Source organism: Zonotrichia albicollis, chromosome 6, assembly GCF_047830755.1.
Source record: "Zonotrichia albicollis isolate bZonAlb1 chromosome 6, bZonAlb1.hap1, whole genome shotgun sequence".
NCBI lineage: Eukaryota > Metazoa > Chordata > Aves > Passeriformes > Passerellidae > Zonotrichia > Zonotrichia albicollis.
Genome location: NC_133824.1, coordinates 26,577,053 through 26,598,311, shown reverse-complemented (window position 1 = coordinate 26,598,311; position 21,259 = coordinate 26,577,053). Strand labels below are relative to the sequence as shown.

Below are 21,259 nucleotides of genomic sequence, written 5' to 3'. Positions count from 1 at the left end.
CATGGTATTTTTCCAACAATTACAACAATCAGTCCAAAGGAAGGTAATATTTTGAAAATTATCTATTTTATTACCTTCTTGTTGCATTAGGATGGGTAGATATGATAAAGTTGGCCAGGCAGCTCCCATTAAGTCTGCAACACTGGCGATAATCAGAGCCCCGTGTGTTTTAAAGTACAGTCCATCTCAGGCAGTGGTGCATTAAAATGGGTTTTATTCCTTCAAGTGGGTCAGTAGCCTGCATTCAGTTCCTAAGCAGTTAAGGTTTTATTCTTTTTCAGCCTGTTTTTACATCACAGCTAAAGGAACAGGAATTACAAAGATCAAAGATTAAAAAGTCTACATAGAGCATACTCCTCTAGATGAATTGAACCTACCCAGGGTAGATATACTGATAAAACTGAGCTGAAAACCCCATTGTTCTCTCTGCAGTAGATTTTAAAAATCACTCACTGTCTGCCATTCTCCTGTGTTGTCAATCTAGAACAGTTCAATGACTTTAGATTCCTAAAACAAGCAAAAATTCAAGTTCAGAGTACAATATCCTAGATATACAAACTCCTGACATGATTCTCCCTTAATATGTTTAGAGAATCCTAAAAATTGCAATGCTGAAGATGAGAATCATGTCTGATCCCTACCTTTTCACACACGATGCCGTGCACTTTGCCCACTGAAGTCAATATGTCAAAGTTTGTCTGGTTTAAAGCTTTACCTAAGGTCTACTTTTTTTTACCAGTGACAGCTCAATAAATATATTAAATAAATAAAATATATGTCAATAAATATATTCTATCTAGCACAGACCTTTGCTAGGAAGAAAGTAGATGGAGAAGAAAGCAGAAAGAAGCTTAAACAAACATTTCCAGGCCATATACAGTATTCCAGAGATGACCCCAGTGCCTTTCCACAAGGATACAAACACTTTTGCCTGATACAAACACCTTGCCTAATCTATTCTAGGATAACGCACACCCTTTTCTTGGTTACATTACAGTGTTGAATTAGTCTTTCTGTGATAAACTTAACCACTCCAGTATATTAGCTTCACTTTGAAATTGTCTGCTCCTTAAGTAACACAGAAACTCATTTGGAATGCCCAATATTATTTTGCAAATTATTTCTATTAGCAATCTTACATTCCACTATATTTTCATTACTTGAGATTGTCTAGTTCACTCACAATGTTTTTTTGATCTTTTTCACTATTAAGAATGTCTTTAAGTATAGCATATTACAAGAAAGACTCAGCAGAACATTTCTGAATAAATAACACTTAAAGTTGAATTAGGCATTGCTTCCCTCTGTTTTCAAATTTAAAAATAATAAAAAAAAATTAAAAAAGCAAAAAAGAGAATCTGGTAGAAGATAGGAGGCAAGGGGATTTGCCACGTCATTCCAAGGATAAACAACTTTGGTCTCTGACACTCTTTAGGAGTGATGACATTTCAGTTATTGATGAGCGAATCTGCCCTAGGTTAATTCTTCTCTGTTTTGAGGAAAAAACTCACACAGAAGTCAAATCAAAATCAGGAAAGTGATTCTGTATAAACAGGATGGGAATTTGTATCCATTCCCTCTGTGCAAAGGGACTTAAGCTTACAAACAGAACATTCTTCAGACAATTCAGACCAGAGCCTAAAAGTCCCATCTGGTTCCTTCTCTCTCCCATTTTTATGCTGTTTTACTTAACTGTAAGTATAATGTTTGTAAAGGGTGTTGGATTAATAGCACCACAGACAGAAGCCCTCTTTTGTGTTCAGAACAGATTTTGTTACAGTAATCTTACTCCTCCCATCCTGACCTTTAAGTGGTTCCCAATAAAGAACAGGAGGTACAGCCCAAATTTCTGAAAATTTCTATCTGATTAACATGAAGGTGTGCAGTTATCAATTAGACCAAGGCAAAAGGCCATATCCTCAGTTACAGAGCTGAGAAAATATGTAAAAACTAAAACAACAGCATCTCTGTGACTAAGTAGGTCTCATTAAGGTAACAATTCTATTTTCTGTGGTGGGTTTGAAAGAGGGAAAAAAAAGGTACTGATAATACTAGAAATTTTGCATTAAACACTACTGGAGATAAGAGGCCAGACAAGCATTTTAATAATCTAAAAATTTAGGTGCTGGCTACTGTCTTCATTGGGTACTTGCAGTTTAGAACAGTTTTGATGTCTGCAAAGGGGAGAGACAGAGGAATGAGAGGTGACTTCTAGAGCTGAGGCTTAGAAAAATCACCTCTGGTATAAACAGAAACTGGAAACAAGGAATTAGAGAAAAAGTTCTGCCATAAAGCTCCGGTCACAGTCCCAGTTTCATTAACCTTTCCTTATGAAGAAAAGTTTATGGCATGCTGAGGAGTGAGATTCAAGACTGAACTCAGTGACCACGCTAAACATCGCTTCAGCAGGTGAGTTAATCCACTGAGCAAGCTGGACCAGGAAGCAGGAGTACCTTCACTACACAGTACCAGGAGATACAAAGACTTGCAAGTGCCTGAAACAAAGGCAATAAATGTTAAGCAAGATCAAGCTTATTGGCGCTCAATGGCAGTAAAGAGGTTCCAGCTCTGCTCCCAGCTGCAAAAGCTCAGTTATGATTCAGTTTCCTCAGTTATGAGCACCTGGCAAGGGCACTGCAGAGATCAGTCTGCAAATGCTTTTGCATAGTAATTTGAAAATATGACATAATAGGAGATGGTTAACTTGTAACAGTGTAGGTTAGCAGCAACCAAGAAGCAGCCTCTTCTGAGAGTGGGCTGGTCTGTCAGTCAGATACCCACCAGAAAGAGCCCACCTCTGCCACCAGCCTCAGCAGGAAGACCTCAGTGTAACTTAATGACTGAGTTTGCCTCTCTGCCTCAGAGATGTCCCTGCTTCTCTGTTTAGGATACTTTGAACTACAGGTGAGTGAGTTTGAAGCTTGTACAGCTCTGACAGCAGAATAATCCTCATTAGGAAAACTTGCAGTAGTTATTAAAGAAATAACAGAGAAGAGAACAAGATGAACTATTTCAAGGTTTCTTCTGGTCTTTCCTATTTGACATAGAGCCTTTTGATTTCTATTTAGATTCCTAGATAATAAATTAATTAGTGCTTTATAAGCACCCGAGTAAGTGAATTCTTGTTCAAGAATGATGGAAACATTCTCTGAAAGTGTCCTGTTAAACAGGAGAGGGCCATACATCCAGAACCCAGACCCATTTAACGCAGACAGGGCTCCAGTGATGACTGGATTGTGTGACCGCTCCCCAAAAGTTCATTAAGAAGGAGGGTTGCTGCAAAGAGAGACATGAACAAACACTCAGGTCAGCCAAGTAAGTCACCTGGTGATGTCTGAGCTCCAAACACTTGCTAATGAACCCTCACTGTTTTTCTGGCATCCTTTCATCTGGCACTTTGCTGGATTAAGTCAGTATCGTGCTATGTTGATAACCATCTGTTTATGCTACAGTTGTGCCTTGTGTCCAGTTTCATACTGTTCTCATGCTCTTCAAGATTATACTGCTGCTTATGCTTGTATATGATCTATGGATAAGCAAAAGACTTCTGTCATAAGGGTTATCAGTCAACAGCACTTTATTCAGAAAAACCCCATAAGCGTATTTATGTATTTTTAAGGATATGGTTTGCAAACATGCATGTAAATTTAAAGCCATAACAATATTGTGTCCTGATTCAAAATAGTCAATTAATAGTTGAGGTAAGGCACAAGTCTCTGAAGTAAACTGTGCATCCTAGGAAAAAAAAATTCTTTACATGGAAAGGTTTGCAGAATTTGAATATGTGCATCTGTAGTCTTTTCACAGCTATTTTTTTCAAAAGAAACAGAAGGAAGAGCTGTAAAAAATTAATCTCACCACCTGAAAAAAAATCTACTTTTCCGTAAAATTTCCTATTATTTTTTTTTCTTGCATGACTACACACCATCACTTTTACCCTAAAAAGAACTATAAAAAAATCTCTTTGTGTTTTTACAGAATTGACTTTCCATATGATAAGCATATTATATAAGAAGATGGCTCAGAACAGATACACACTTTACAACATTTCCAATAGCCATCTCCTGGTGAAGTTATAGCCCAATATTTGTACATTTTGAAAGAAATGCTTTAATAACATGATAAAAAATGTAAGGTAAATAATTGCAAATCTCATAAATGTAAAACTTAATCCTGACTCCCCTTTGGTCTTTTCCAGCCATTCCCCCCACACAGCAAGCACCAGGGTTACTTCACCACAGTCATTTTGGAATGCTTATTCAGGGCTTATTCATATGATAGTAAGCAGAGCAAGATGAAACAGCTGGTCTGTAACCAAGGACACAACAAAAGTTATGTCTGGCATTAGTCTGAACGAGATAAGGGGGTTTTGTTCTGTTTTGTTTTATTGAGAATGAGTCACCATACACTTATGCATTGAAACACTTTACCTGCACACTTTACCATTTCACCAGGAAAATTCCTGCCCAACAGGTCACTCAGCACAGCTTGAAAGCTTCAGCCCATATCTCAATCCTAAAACCAGTTTTTCTGTAGATATTCAGCCCCCTGCTCTGGAAGATATGGATGGGGAGCAGAATGAAGCCCCCATAATCCAAGGGGTAATGCCCAGTGACCTGCTTTGCCACCTGGACACACACAGGTCTGCAAGGCCAGGTGGGATCCCCCAAGGGTCCCGAGGGAGCTGTTGGAAGAGCTCACTGAGCCACTGCCCATCAGCCACCTGCAGCCCTGGTCACACGGGGAGGTCCCAGGTGACAGGAACCTGGCAAAGGGGCACCGTCTACAAGGGCCAGAGGAGGGCCTGGGAAATACAGGCCTGTCATCCTGACCTTGGTGCTGGGGCAGCTCATGGAGCAGACCATCCTGAGCACCATCACACAACACATGCAGGACAACCAGGGAACCAGGCCCACACAGCATGGGTTTGTGAAAGGCAGGTCCTGCTTGACCAACCTGATCTCTTTCTATGACAAGTGACCTGCTCAGTGGATGAAGTCATATCTGTGGATGTCACTACCTAGACTTTAGCAGAGCTTTTGACACAGTTTCTCACGTGGAGCATGGCTTGCCATGGTGCAGGTGGGTGTACTGGTTGCTAGGTGAAACACGGTCTGGGTGGCCGGGCCCAGAGAGTGGTGGTGCATGGTGCTACATCCAGTGGGTGACCAGCCACCAGTGGTGCTCCCCAGGGCTGTATTAGGGCCAGACCTACTTAATTTCTTCATCAATTGTCTGGACAAGAGGATAAAGTGCACCACCAGTCAATTTGCAGGCAACAGCAAGTTGGGCAGGAGTGTTGATCTACTGGAGGGTAGGAATGCTCTGCAGAGGGACCTGATGGGACAGTTATATGGCATTCAATAAGGTGAAGTGCAAGAAGGACATTGAGGGGCTGGACCAGGTCCAGAGACGGGCAACAAGGCTGGTGAAGGGTCTGGAGCTGATGAAGAGTGCGTGAGGGAGCTGGACTTGTTCAGCCTGGAGAAAAGAGGATTCAGAGCTCATTGCTCTCTACAACTCCCTGAAAGGAGGTTGTAGGTGGGTGGAAGTCGGTCTCTTCTCCCAGATAACATGTGACAGAACAAGAGGAAGTGGCCTCAGGTTGTGCCAAGGGAGGCTTAGATTGGGTATTGGGAAAAATGTTTTCACAGAAAGGGTTGTCAAGCATGGGGACAGGCTGCTCAGGGAAGTGATGGAGTTTCCATCCCTGAAGGTATTTAAAAGACACATAGATGTGGCACTTGGGGACATGGTATAGTCGTGGACTTGGCAGTGCTGGGTTAATGGTTGAACTCCATGATCTTAAAGGTTCCAACCTGTACGATTCTGTGATTCTAAATGCCCTGTCTTGGAAATACCACAGGAAAGTACTGCCTTGCTATAACACTTCTATATGCATTTTTCCTCTGAGAATTTCAAAACATGTTACAGAGATTAACACAATACTTTGAGTCTCATGAATCCCTTGAAAATTATAAAATAAACCAGGCCCATAGAAGCTGCCATACCAGATATGAGCGCTGTCTCCTTTAATCCAGCATCTTGCCTCCAATGGACAAGAACAAAATGTTAAATATAGCATTGCAATGTATTTAACCCTACCAAAGACAGCTGAGAACACATGAAAAACAGTAACCTTAAAGCCTGCTGACTACAGCTCAGGAAGGAAGGATAATTATATACACAGGGGTAACTGAGGAGTCTGATAGTTTCTAGCGCAGCCCCATTGGTTTTGGCCCAAACTCAGAGTCTGCATGTTTATGTATACATTTCAGGAAAATAAATGTCATGGTTAGCTACTTAAAAGAGTGCTTAGGGAGAACAAAGTATCAGTATCCATAAAGATAATTCCCTTCATGAAGGTATTTGTGTGAAGCAATTAACATTTCCCATGTTCTCACATGTTCTTATGCCACTGTGCTACTGTTAAAGCTATGCAGCTCAGTCCCACCTCAATAGCTAAAAGACTCCTGCTGTTGTCCATGCTTGTGGGTTTTGGTGACATAAATGAATTTAAATGCAGACTGGAAATTTCTTTTGGCCCTCCCCCAGTGGTGCTGCTTCTGTCCTGGAGGAAACAAAAACCAGAACCCTGGCTTCTAGAAGGAAGCAAAAGAGCAAAGTTCATCCGTTTGTTCAGAAAGCTGTTCCTCTCCTAGCAATAGAGCAAACTTAACTAATTTTCAAGCAGGCAGGACATCCCAGAAATTTCATTACTTTGCTGAACTGGCTGCTGTCTTATTAATGCTCACCAGACATAGGAAGGGTGGGGTGGAAAAAGGGATAGTTGGCTGGAAAATATCTACTGGACAAACAAAATAAATTTTTTACTTAATAGAAAAAAATCCCAACTGTGTAGGAATTTTATGTTCAGTTTCCTAAGGTTTGTTACATACATGCTCTGCCACCTGCTGCCCTGGCATTCCCCAAAGTTTCAGGAACAGGGACTGTGTCCACGAGTTTTCCCAGAAACAAATACTGCATGACTAAGAACAAGCATCTAGCAGCCCAGTGGGCTGTCCAGAAGATACCACAGCTCTGGAAAACAGGTTGCTTGAATCCTCCTGAACAATCACAGTATCACTCTGTGTTTTGAAGGACACCACCCTTGGCCCAGTGTCTCTCAAGAAGTGCTTTTTCTCTTGATGGGTGGCATTCTGCAGCAAGGATTGGCACTAGCTCTACTACCTTGGAAGTCAGATATAATAAGGGAAAGTCTCTCAGACTGTCACCACTGCCCCAGCTCCTCCAGGGAAAGAAAGAGAGAAAGTAGATGCAGAAAGAGAACATTCTGGAGATCAAGTGACTGACTAAAGAATGAATTTTAACTTTTGAAAAAATGAATTGTATCCACTGTGGAAGGAAAAGGGACATGTACGTCTGGTGGAAGCAAAGTCAGGTGACAGGGGAAGAATACAGAAATGCTATTGTCCATGGTAGGGGGAAAATTTGCGTGGTCAAAGGTCAGTTGGAGATTAAGCAGGCCAGAATTGTGGGGCACAATACAAAGAGTTTTTTTCAAGGACGTTAATGGCAAAAAGCAGCATAGAAATAACTTCATCCCATTACAGGATGAGGATTGACAACCTCACAAACAAGGACACGGACAAGGCAGAGGTGTTTAAATGCATTCTTTGCCTCCATCTTCAACATGGATGATGAGCCATGAGAGCCCCTATTCCTGAGCCAGAGGACCATGACTGCGAGAATGATCAATTCCCAGCTGACCCCGAAATTGTGTGGGATCTGCTGCTTCAGCTGGATCCCTACAAATCTATGGGGCCTGATGGGACTCCTTTGAGGAGCTAGCTGATGTCATCACAAAGCCTGTCTCAATGATTTTCAGCAGTCTTGGGAATCCTGAGAGGTCCCACCTGAGAGGAAGCTGGCAAACATTATCCTGATTTTCAAGAAGGCCAAGAAGGAAGACGTCAGGTACTACAGGCCTAGCAATCTCAATTCAGTGCCTGGTAAAATAATGGAAAAGATTATTCTGGGAAGTGCCGAAAGACACCTGGAAGACAATGAAGTCATTGTTCACAGCCATCATGGCTCCATAAGGGGAAAGTCCTGCTTGTTGAACCTGATTTCCTTCTGCAACAGGGTAACCCACCTGAAAGACCTAGGAAAGACAGCAGATGTAATCCTCTTGGACTTCTGCAGAGCTTTCAGTATCCTTTTAGACAAACTGTCCAGGCCACAGATGGATAAATACATCACACCCTGGGTGAGCAGCTGGCTGTAGCGAGCTGTAGCAAGTGGAGTGACATCAGAGGGGAGACCTGTCACTAATGGGGTTCTGCAGGGCTCCATCCTCAGCCCTGTGTTCTTCAACATCTTCATTAATGACTGGGACACAGGATTCAAAGGGACACTGCGTGAGTTTGCCAACGGCACTAAATTGTGAGGGGTTGTTGAGTCCCTCAGAGGCACGGAGGCCCTGTAGAGAGACCTCAACTAATTAGAGATGGGCAATCACCAACTATATGAAGTTTCTATGATTCTATGGAAACACAGTTCATTCCTTATACAGTATTGATTCTGTATGGTTACAAATGTGGAAAAGCAGGAAAAGCTTGGTTTTGAAACTACTTTTCACCCTAATCTCCAGACCAACTCTGCTTTCAGTAATTCCCTGGGGCAAAATTTCACTTTAAAACCAAGATAATCACAAGGTTTTGGTGGGGTTTTTTGTTTGTTTTGTTTGGTTTTGGGTTTTTTTGTGTTTTTTTTTTTTTTAAGTATGAGAATTTGTAAATGTGATTTCTGACTTCGTAATTTTTGAATCTTCCTTAAAAAGTGCTGGCTTTCAAAGCACTGATATCTAATACCTCCTGGCAGAACCACTTCATGATGACTGAAATGGCATCTCAAGAACTGAGGCACCTTTATTCACAGTTCATTTCTGAAAGTGGGTCTAAAGCAATTATAAAGGAGCATATGTGTGTAAAATGATAGCAATTTGATCAATACAGTGCTGCCATAGGTAGGGCAACTCCAGATGCCTTCCTCTAACTGGAAACTGCATGTCTAGCTGAAATATTTCTATGAGTTTAAGAAACAAGAATTTATCTGGAAAAAAGACACAGATATCAGCAAAAGGAAAATACCTACAGGACATCATGGACATATCCCATTTCAGTCATGGAATGGACTTCAGGGGCACATCACAATTTATATCACACTTGTTTCAAATTACTTTGGTTTTAATAATATATATTAACATTTACTTTAGAGTTGTTTTTTTTTTCTCTGTATCTTTAGTTCCTTTGCTTAATTAAAATAGAATGAGCACATAGCTTCACTTGTAAGCAAGGTGGTGCACTTGATAAATCCAGTAAGGAACAGAGGAAAACTCTATTAAGCAGACCATAATTTCAAAGGCTTGAACACAATTTTTCATACATTTTTGATCTATTCCTTCTCAAAAAAATCAGGAAAAACTACATGTAATATTTGAATGTTCTTTAGGAAAGCTGTCTCCCTTTTTCCACTACCAGAGGAATGTTCTTAATCTGTTTTAGCTGACTTTGTGCATCATGAAGTAGCACAGAGCCCAGTTTCTGCCCTTTACCCTCTGCCAACTCCACCCTCTCATGTAACTCTGAAGTGATCCAGGAAATTTATGAACAGCTTTGTATTTTGCAAACTTACTATTTCTGTAGAAAAGGAGAACTCATTACAGACCAGAATATGAAGCAGTACACAAGAAAATTTCTAAAACCAGCAGCAGTAAGAGTATACTTCTATGCATAGCCTTCAGAAGTGATTACAGAAGATGCCTTTTCTACCTGTATTTGACACACTTAACCTTCTACTTCAAAGTCCAGAGCACTACTGTTTCCAAGTAGTCAAAGTGCCCACGACTACAAAAGAAACAGGAGTGCTATCATTACAATTTTACTTCTAATAAATAATTCTCTAATTTAAGCAAATGGCTTCCTCTCCTCTGGCTCTAAAGACTGCAATTTAAAACTGAGAAACTCTGTGTTGTGACAATAAACCCAGGAGCACCAACCTGAACACACATGGGTAGTAATGGTATAGGAGTAAGATGGTACAAATATCACGTAGCAATTTTTCTGACAGCTCTCTACTTTAACTGGCAGGAAATCAATAACATTAAGACTGAGGGTCATAGCCTTTGGAAAGAGTTACATCAATGCAAAAACAGAACAGACAAAGCCAAAAGAGATTATAACCACAGATATCCCAAGGGACAGATGAAATCATGCATTATGATGTTTTTTAAAAAAAAAAAAAGTCATTCCCTCAATCATACCCCAAATGTCTGGTCTCTCAGTTTTTCAGTTTTTTAAATTTAGAGGTGAAGATTGCGGAGAAAGATGCTACTATGTTTCACTTAAAAGCATAAAGTCTCTCAGTGAAAAGGGTGACTATTCTCCTACTTGCAGGCACACATCTGGGAAATTGGTACCATACTTACTGCTCAAAGTTAAGCTGGCTGGTGCAGGCAGCAAGCTTCTACTCATAAACAGCAGTCATAGAAAAGAGAGTGCTCTGCATCCTAACAGTCACAGCTGAAATTGGGCACAAAGGTGGACAGATGACAGCAAAACAATCATGGCAGTGAAAAGACTAGGTTCCTTCTGTCCTAAAATTCCTGTGCAAGAAAGCACTTTAAGGATTACCTTTCATCTCCATGATGTAGAATGCTCTAAAGGCTCAAGAAACTTGTACATCTGTACCAACTGTGATTCATAAAGGCCCATCCTAATACATGGAGGCACTGGAATGCTGGTCATCCCGTAAAAACAAAGGACACTGACCAACCTCCACCCCAAATAAATGACTGGGCTCTCAACTGCCAAGTTCTGGTTATGTAGCATTACCAGAGAGGCTGAAAGACACAGCCCATGTGACCAAGCACTGCTGGTGTAGCTTTATTTAAATTCTCTTTGCTGTTAAGTTCTCACCTGTCTTGTTGGCAAGTCATGGTACTGCAGTATGAGCCTGGTGTTGACGCTGTGACTCCACGTGTTGCCAAGGGCTGCTGTCACATAACCAGAATCCCTCTTCCCACTCACAGAAGATCCTGAAGGTAAACATGATACAAACTGCATCAGGACTGTGGCACAGAAAACAGCATTGAAACTTCATCAGACATCTCAGATTATTCCCTAAGCTAGGTAATTACCAATAGCACTTGAGAGATAGCACTGTTGCATTGATTTCCTACCTTTCTGATGTTTTTATACAACTGTAGTGTGAGTTCTCCATCAATGATAAGTGCCAAGAATTAGGGAGATGTTGCTGATGTAACTGTACCCCCCTGTACCCCTGTTTAGAGCTGGGATCCACCATTCCACACCATCAAGAAGCAATTCATGCATCCCTGCTGGTGGGCTCCTCACTGCAAAGGGCCCAGACTTTCCAGAAGTAGCTAATGTTGGCATACAAAATTCACACCCAAACTTCCCTCAAGTCATGTATCTGTTATTATGTAACAGAAGGAGTAACATATTGCTGTTGCAAACCCGAGTCAGGCATTCAAATGCTTAAATGTCTGGAACCTGCCGCTATTATGCTATGGAGATATCACTCCTCAGCAATTCCAAATTCTGCATTCCTTCAGGTCTAAAACCTGTCCCAAAGTGAACAGAAATGTGTAAGGTTTGTGGCAGGACAAGCTAATTGCTGTAATTTATTTTATTTTCTTATACAGGAGAAAGCACACTGTACCATACTGTGTCAGCCCCTCTTTGAAGAGGGCAAATCCTTTTCTGTGAACTTACTAAAATTTATGACTTTGGTGCAAAGCAGTTAGCAAACCTGGAGCAAATCTACAGCAAAGACTTTTTGCATGGTGAAAGGGAATGTCTCACTGGAAAGGTTTCCATTTTATAAGGGATCCTCCTGTGAGCTGATGCCTGAGGCAGATAGAGAGGTACAAGAAGTGAAGCAAACAGGAGGAAGCAGCGCCAGCTTTGCAAAGAAGTTCAAGGGCAGTGACAACATGTGCTGCATTCCTTCTTCTTGCTCTAAACACAAAAAGATAGTAAATGTCTTAGAGGAAGGAAAGAGGATATGTTAAGAAAACAGATTTATGTTGATACATGGCCTTAAAAAAACCTTGGACTTATCTTTTCTGTTATTTCAACCACTACTTAGACATTAATGAACTGGACAAAGGAAGTGGATAAATAACACTGCTCATAGAGAGTGATTTTTTTTCCAGTATGCATTGCCTTGTGCTTCCAAACCATGATGTTTTCATGCTTAGAGATGGGAGTATCACACCAATATTGGCCCAAGAAGAAAATAGGCTTATAAGATTGTGGTCTCTGCTCAGAGGTCCCCAAACTCTCCAAGCTGAACCATGGCAGAGTGGTATGGAGTGCTTATCCATGCTGAGGGGTGGATGCTTCCACAGCACCTACAACGTGCAGTCAGCTGATGAGCAGTAGTTCCAGTGTCTCCAGTGAGCTTAAAGCCAGTTCTTACTCCAGTCACTGCTGGCATCATGGTTTCTGTTCAGGACACAGGTGCTACAGGGAGTGCAGGGATTAGGGAAAGTAAGAAAACAGAGCTGACATACAGATGAGAGAAAGGTGACATCTCAGTATATGCATGCAGTAAGGGAGTGGGTGTCCAGAAGCACAGAGATGGGATCCTAGCAAGGGGAAGCGAAGGTGAATGTTAGAAGGCTGGAAGAAGATGTCTAAGCAGCTCCCTGCTTTCTGTATCAGGTCCAGCTCTAGTAAAATGGGTGATTTCAATTCCTGTAAACACTCCCTCCTTCCTCACACACACAAAAAATAGCATGAAACCAATCTTCAAAGCAGTCAGGCCAGGGACTATATGAGACGCCTGTTCCACTGTCTCCTGTGAAAGTGAACTTTTCAGAGCACTAGCAGACACCAGCAGACACCGTATCTGTTCTGAATGCAAACACAGAGGAGGAACTGGCTGCTTCACTCTCACTGAACAGCTGTCACAAGTGAAAATAAAGCTGCTTGTGGTCTGAGTCAAATGCAAAGTAAATGCGTCTCCACAACCAGGGGAAAAACAAAGAGGAAAGGGTGATTCTTCAACTGTGGCCTGCAGTGCTGCTTCCAAGCAAAAGAGGCTTGCACTGGGCTCCAATGGCCAGGAAGGAACTGTCAGTAAAACTGGGCCACAACACTTGGCCCTACTTATACATGAGAATTAGATTAATTTTGTTTGCCTATCAATGCAATCAAAACAAACTTTCTATAAGTAATTTCCCTGTCACTGAGAGAAATGACCCATTTAGACAGTATGGGGAAAGTGGTTTTATTTCACCTTCCATTTTTCACTGGAGGGAACAGCAGGGTTAAATCTATTCAGCTCAATAGTGCTTCTGGGATTATTCTATTTTGCCCAACCAGAGCACTGCAAATACAGAGCTGGTCTCAAAGACCTTCTTGTCCTCTGCACATAAGGTGGTACATTTTAGAGACTAAATCCTCATGTAAACAAGTCCCAGTTGTTGCAAGTGTGTTGGAAGGCGATTTAGTCATAAACTTCAGTTCCATTAGTTTCTTATCAGAGGAAAATTTGGATAACAAGACTAGTATCTTGAATCAAATGAAACAAATGTCCTAAAACCGTTTTTTTAATGCAAGAAGTCTGTGCAGGCAAAATGTGACTACAGCCTTGATTAAAAAAACCCCAACATGTTCCTTGTTGGTATAACTGCACAGAACAATTAGTTTCACCTTGTCCACATTCTCACGTATTGATTTTTTTTTTCTTCCCAGATGGACGAATCATTGCCTGGCAGGTTCATCCCCAACACTGGGCCTTTTGCAATGTCTATCAATTGGTAATTTGAAAATATTTTCTCATCAAATGTTAAAAATGGATTGATGAACTAAATGACAGTGAAATAACAAAATAGTGAAGCAACAAGTTCCAGAATCTTTCAAATCTTAACATCAAATCATCCTGATAAAAGCCTGGCCCATCAAAAAGAAGGAAAAAAATCTCTCTGAAAGTATAAAGAAAATATTTACAAAGAACTATACTACTGAGCTCAACAAAAACAGCATGCCATGCAATAAGAATGAAAGTACTTTTCCTCTCGCTCAGGCTGTGCAGCTTTCCGGTTCACTGGCAGAGCTCAAAGACCACTACTTGTCACCTGCATTGCATTTATTTTTGTCTGTATTTTTGGTGCAGATCTTTAACAATGTGATCAGAAGAAAAAGAAGAAAAAATCCCCTTCAACCCCTAATCTAGTTTTCCATCGTCACCTCTTCAGAAAGTACAAGTATAAAAATACGCAATGGTGGAAAAACCCATCACACAATAAAAAACAACCCACAGGACAAACTCATGTGTGAAGTAACTAACCACAGCGCTCTACAAACTCCCACTGATGCCTTCCGCCCTTTTCAGCCCTTCTCCACAGCTTTTTCTTAAGTCAAAAGGTGATTCTGATTCTCTTACCCTACAGTGGTGACTGTCTCGCTCTCTGCACTGCTCAGCTAAGGTATGTCTCAAAGCACACTACTGACTTCATACAGCCTTTTATTATTTAGGACATATGGCAGGAAAAACAGGTGCTGCTGTAAGAAATCAAGCTTGGCCACAACACTAGCCATGGGAAAATGCTAACTTTTAAAATGCTTATGCTCTCCCTTTTATTATGAGAGGGAATCTGACAGTTTTACTTCTAAAACCTCCTAGTTCTAAATCTTTACAAACTACACCCTCCCCCCCCCCCCCATATTATTCTATATTACTTCAAATTTCAATTAAGCAGAAATATTTTATCTGGAAGTTGGAGTTGTTCAGTAATCAATGAACATGTAATTTAGTTTTCCTTTTCTTTCACCTACTAATCCCCAGTTTAGAAAAAATCCAAATGTGTTATGTGCTGACTTGAGATTACACTAAACAGGCTGTTCAATTCAGCCATCGTCATCATCACGAGACCAAAAACTGCCACTTATAGACTCCAGGTGCAAAGTTCTGATGGAGTCAGCACTGAATGCAATAGAAAGGGAATGAGCTCACTTCTCATTTTGGAGAACAGGGTTCAATTATCTCATATGCTCCAAACAGGTGAGTTTTCACGCTTTTTTGTTTATCATATTTATGTCTTTATGTGTACACGCTCTGGGTGATTTTTAATGGCTAATGATGGTAATCTGATATTAGATCAAGATTAAGGTCCTTTTTGCTGTTTTTTTTCTCCAGTCATTCATTATTTCCATTGCAACAACGCCTAGAGCTCTCATCTTCAAGATGCAAACCACTAGACAAATAGAGAACAAAAAGATTGCTCCTGACCTAAAGATCTTCTTATCAATGAGAATTGCAGGTTACAAGTCTCTTAGTTGCTGCTGATTATTCCCCACTTACAAAGAATCTTCCCTAAGAGATGAAAATACACCAAATATGTGAAAGGCCAGAATAACTGTGTATAAATAAGGACTTAGAGTATTCTTCATGAAACATTAGAAGCTTTTTCAAATAAGTAATGTTGACCTTTATTCTACCCCCAAAAAATCAGCAGGGACATTCATACAGCTCAAAATTTAGGAAGGGTGCATCAGAGAACTGTTGGTTGACTTTTAATCCCACACCAGCATGCCTACTGTTACCAGCGTGGTTTGCACCAGAAGATCTCATTCCTCCACTGAACTCATTGGTGAGCCCATGTCAATTCTCTTCTGAGCTGAGAAAGAGAGACACACATATGCTAGTACTAAGACTCCTGCCTGTTGACCTAAAAAAAGGAATTGACATTAAGAAATGAAAAAACCCAGCTGGTCTGATTTCTTGCCAGACAACCTACCAGCCATGACCAAAACAATCAGGTCTCAGGAGATCTGTGGAGGTGGGAAGACAGCTAGTGGCTTACAGCACCTGAAACAGGGCCCAAATCAGGGAATTGTGGAGTTGAGAGCCTTGGGACCAGATATTTCTTTTTACTGGTGAAAATGCTCTGCCTCTGTTGCTTGACACCACATCACAAAGTGGTGAGTTTCCACCTCTCTATCATTGCTGCAGTGCTACTGCAAATGACAGAACAAGCAGTGATTTGCTGGGAGGGATGGTGAAGTACAAGTAGAAGAAAGCAGTTAAGTCAATTTCTTTCTGTCACCAAGGATAAATTTCTTACCCCTCAGCTAAATCTCTTTACCCTAACAGCAGTCTTTGAGAAATTCCTTCCTTTTCTAAAATATAAAATTATGCTAATTTACAGTACTCTCTCAGTATCCAGAGATCTTTCCCACATTGCTGGTCATTAAAACTTAAAGCAGCTTCTTCTTTTGAACCTCTCCTATGCAGTCACTTCTTCCTGTCTCTCCAAGACTAGACAATAAAATCACAAACCATTGAACTAAGGGAAGGAAAAATAAACCCAAACAACCCAGATCTGGCATTTTGCCTGCCTGCACATATAAAAGATACATAGGTTGAAAAACAAAGCTTGCCCAATCATGGCATCTGGCAATGCTGTGATCCAGAAAATGCTTTTAATTATCACCTCACCAATCATGCTACAAGTTATTGCTGTAATTTTTTTGCCTAAGTTCCCATAGGGAATTAAACAGATCATGATATTAATCAGAAGGTATGTAGGAGGGCGGGGGCAGACTGCTAGAATTACATGTATGTAGGTCCCTTAAAGCTTGAATAAAGAAATGAGATTCAGAATCCCACTGTCAAAGCAACTGAAGCCTTGCATGCTGCAAGCCTCAACCCTCTAACGTACACAGCCATGGCATTATCATATCTGATTTTCCCAGGATGGTTCATCTCAGCTGCTAAACTTCATCACTCTCTGCTAGTGTTTACCCATTATCTGGATTTCCCACTTCCCAACTTTCCAGACTAGAATTGAACAAGCCTGCTGTCACACTCACCCCTCCATAACAGCCTGAAGCCTAGATGGCTGAATCCCAGAAAGGCAGAACAAAAGCTAATACAGCTGGGGGAGGAGAGTGAGATAGAGCTCTGAAACTGCAGTGAGTTCCAGAATGCAGCTCACAGCAGTATGGTCGTGGTAAGATGCCGCGGTCTGAGAGGCAGATTATTCTCACAGTCAACATTTTTTTTCCCCATAAAATATGCCTTGGCAAAGAAACAATGTCATGGCAATTTAGCTCTTGTACCCAGGAAACTGTCACAGTGCAGGCAAAAGCAGCAGCACTCCAGTCTGCAAATGAACCTTAAATTCAGAGTCAGGGTGCAGCAGGGTGATGGGAGTAGGAGGGGGAGCGAGTCCAGTTTCTGTTCACAACGAGGTCTCCAGCAAAGTGGCCAATAAAAGCACCAATTAGCACTAATTTACCCAGGGTGATTCTGACACGGCTGCCCGTGTCCCGAGGAGTGGGCTGATGCTGTGTGCCCACATGGCAGACAGAAAAGGACAGTGGGTGTATGCAAGCTAGTTTTCAATATAACTGACCCCTTTCTTGGTGAATATATTCTGCTGAGAAGCCACGGGGAGCATTGTGCTGCTACAGCTGGGTCTCTGCCAGCACCTGAGTTGGCTCAATGAACACTAGTGCTGACAGTCAGCCTACACTGGGGTGGATTTTTGCAATATACTCAGCATAAAACGTCTAAATTAATAACAATTTCTGATCACAGCCTAGTAACATGGCTTTGAACTAGTGAATTAAGTATATGTCCTTTTTACTCCTGAGCACAGGAGTATTTTAGCAGTATCTTTTACTTTTAGTAGTATCTTTCCAAATAATTTTCAAATTTAGTGATAGCTTCTTTATACAGCGAGTTGAAACATGCAATACCTAAAACTCCACAGTGGGGCTGAAAACCACAAGGACTATGTTTAAAAAGCAGTATTAAATAGTACTTCAGGTTAAGATTGCAATACAAACTGAGCAAACTGCTTTACTTTGCATGATGACCAGCATAATTTCTTTGAAAATTTAGCCTCCAGCATTCTTAACACTGGTCCCATACATTAGAGTTGCAAGAATTCCTTCTAGGTGTAAATAAAAACAACAATCTTAGAGCTGTAAAGCTTGGATCACAAGCCAGAGCTATCAAAACTGAAATTCCAGAAGGAAGCAATCCTCCTTCAGCCTGCAACACGGAAACAGAGGTCAGCCAAACATTTGGGGGCTAGAGATGACTGTTTGCAAATTACAGCTGTTCACATCTGGAGTTCAGATTTGGCCAAATGTTTAATACTATCAATCACAAAAGCTGAACTGGAAGAATGTTTTTGTGGTATGACTAAGAACATAAAAGTTAGAAAATATTAAATGCAAAAAACCTCTATGAGCAATTTCCACTCTGCCTTTCAAACACAACAATGGATTCAATTATTTCTCACAATGGGTACCATCACAGTTGGCTGTGGCATTTCTTAACTGGTATTTAACCACGAGTCTGCACTTGCCAATATAGGTTTCTCTGGCTGTATCTATTTCTCAGCACAGAGTGGTTCCTGACACAAGATGAAGGATGCAATGTCTTCTCTGACAAAGTATCTTCTGGGCTGGCCCATCAAACCTTACATATAGACCTAGCAGATGCATCTGAGTACTCAGAGCACCTTCAAAACACAGCTTGGAATAGCTTCTGAATATAAATTAATTGGGCAGTTTCACTTTTTTTAAATTGCACAGTCAATATACCATGGCTAGAAAATGTGATCCCTTTTACTGTAAGATGTATGACAAAACAGTTTAGTACATGCAGACACCACAGGGCTCACTGTTCAGACTCATCTCCAAAGCTGAAAATACATATATATTTATGTATTTAGACACACACACACAGAGGCAGTATGAAACATGCAGGATGCTAAAATGACTGACGATTACAGGGGTCTGGCTTCCCTCTCTAACTGACACAGACTTGCCAGGAGTTTCCCAGCTAGTCAGTCCCTCTCTGCACGGCACAGTCACCCATCCTGAAGCAGAGGAGGTGCAGGTTTTTTTTCTTCACCTCACTCTCAAAAAGGAATGACTTACTTTATCTGAATTAAGCAAATAAATTCAATTTTGGACAACAACCAAGACTGGAAAATTTCATCCTGATAAGCTTTTCTGACTGATGACAGAGGGTTAGAAGGGAAACAGTTATACACCCTTAACTATAGGAGGTTCCTTCCGCTCCTGCTATAATGCAAAATATTCCAAGATGTGCCAAATTTTCACGGTATTCTGCATCAGGCAGCGACCAGACACCACAATGCTCTGTGGAGACTAATGCATAAATCCAAAATGATCTTTTGACTGCAGTGACTCTTCTCTCCTGAGATGTATTACATTTTTAAAAGTCAGTGAAAAATAAAAAAATTGCAAAATATCACTTTTAATCCTTGGACTAAAAAATGGTTGAATCCTCCAGAGGCCAGTCAGGGCCAGAAACAATTTTTTTCCCCAGATTTGGGGGGGCAGGGGAAGGGCAAAGGGAAAGGGAGAGAGCAAAGAGCTGTTCGTTTCAAATAGCAACATTGTCCAAAAGGGTGAAAGGGAACAGATGGCCATGGAGAATGCAGCCTCAAAGCCCTAAAGAAAAAGGCTATTTTGACAGATCTCGCTGTTTCCTATTCAAGCATGAACATTCTGGCATGGAGAGTTAAGACGATACAAGGAACAACCTCTGTTCCCAGCAACTGACTATGGGCAACTGGCCTCTGAAGCTCCCTGAGAAAAACAACATGAGACAGACAGACAAACAGATATGGCAGCAAGCCCAGATCCCAGCCACCAGGAAAGAGAAAAAAAAACCAACCGAAAACAAAAACAAAAAAAAACCCCAAACATCAGAAAGGCTAGAAACAGCTGTTTTTTCCTGGCTCCAGTGCAGAGCATTAGAAAGAGCCTGTCCAGCCTTTCTCATCTTCCTTTTTGGTAAAAACTTCTCAAAGGGTCACCCTCAAGCTGTTGGTCTTTGCCCTAAGGGGAGGTGAAAAAGAGGACAGGCCAGAGCTCAAGTCTGGCTCAATGAAACCTGCTTCCTTTAATCACAAAGACCTCTCTCCAGCAAACTATGAAGAACTCCAAACATAAAAATGCATCATTATTGCTGGATTTTTGCATGCAAAAAGGCGGAGAAATTAAAAATTGTGGCTCTCAGAGTATCTGTAATTTGTTTGCATAGAATACAGAAGAAAACCATTACATGTGAGGGCAGGGAAAAATGTATCTGCTGTGGGAAACACTGCTAATGTGTGTCCTGGCTTTTCTATTAATCTTATCAAAAGAGTGCATCAACACCTGTTTCATTCACCAGCTCTGGATATGTGCTATCACACAGAGATTTCAGCTTTGAAGGACAGTTTCACACTTACACCCAAAATTTAAAGAGGAACCTGAGCCATTAACTGTAACCAGACACCACTGTTTCCAAAGTCCATAGAAGAAGGGATGAATCTCTGTTTGTGACTTTCTCTCTGATTTCCTGTATTATTTGCATGCTTAAGGCAGAGCTTGAGGCACTGCCTGTTTCCCAGCCAGAGCTTGCCTGTGGGCAGAACACTGAGTGATACCTTCCCTTTTCACTGGAGTGGAGACCAGAGCAACAGCAGTTTCACCCTACAGTTGCAGGGAGGGAAAGAGGGGGTATATGGTATAAACATTAACTATCTTCACAATCCTTCCCTGAGGCCAGGAAGTGGCTAGCATCTCAACTTTAATATCCTCCTTTTTAAAAATCATTGAAGGAAAAAGATAATAAAGAACTGTGGGTGCTCTCATGCCAGAACTCCAAATGAAGAAATGCAAATGCTACATACTGATCCTATCTGTGCCTTTGTTCCCTCATCTGTGAAATAGCATTTGTTTACTTTAGTCAATAAGTAGTAAAAGTGTAGAAAAATAGACACCAGGAACAAACCACCTCAACATCCTTAGCAATCCAATTATTATTAAAGCCGTAATTTTCTACAACATAAATAATTTGTGAGGTTATATTGGTTTCACAAAGGATAGCCAATGCAGTTATTACTAGTTGTTATCATTAATTAGTAACTAAATAGATGGGGTCTGACTAGTGGAAGTAATCACACAATAAATAAAATACCTTATTTTAGGTTAAATCAGATAAATTCTGTTTCTTTTCTTCTTAACCATGAGCTTCCTAAGACTGAGTAACTGCTCCAGGCTACACTTACTAAGGGAAAATCAAACGTGGATTATTGGCTAAGTATTAAGAAATGTTTAACTTGTGGATTCAACTTTCTTCCCCATGTTTCCTTGAGTAAAGCCAACCTAGCCCCCCATGGTTCTCATTCTGCTTTACTTTTAATATATGAGTCCTTCTGTTCACTGCA

General features: G+C 40.9%; 1 protein-coding gene across 7 annotated transcripts in view; it reads right to left on the bottom strand.

The window, feature by feature from the left end:
* The window catches only part of RAD51B (RAD51 paralog B), a 403,112-nt gene that overhangs the window by 148,109 nt on the left and 233,744 nt on the right, over nt 1–21,259 (bottom strand). For all 7 annotated transcript variants that reach the window (XR_012580812.1, XM_074542842.1, XM_014268656.3 and 4 more), the window contains exon 9: nt 10,941–11,059. Coding sequence is in view for 6 of the 7 variants with exons in the window: in XM_074542842.1 (XP_074398943.1) it covers nt 10,941–11,059 (119 nt within the window). In the remaining variant the exon portion in view is untranslated. The remainder of the gene's footprint in view (nt 1–10,940; nt 11,060–21,259) is intronic.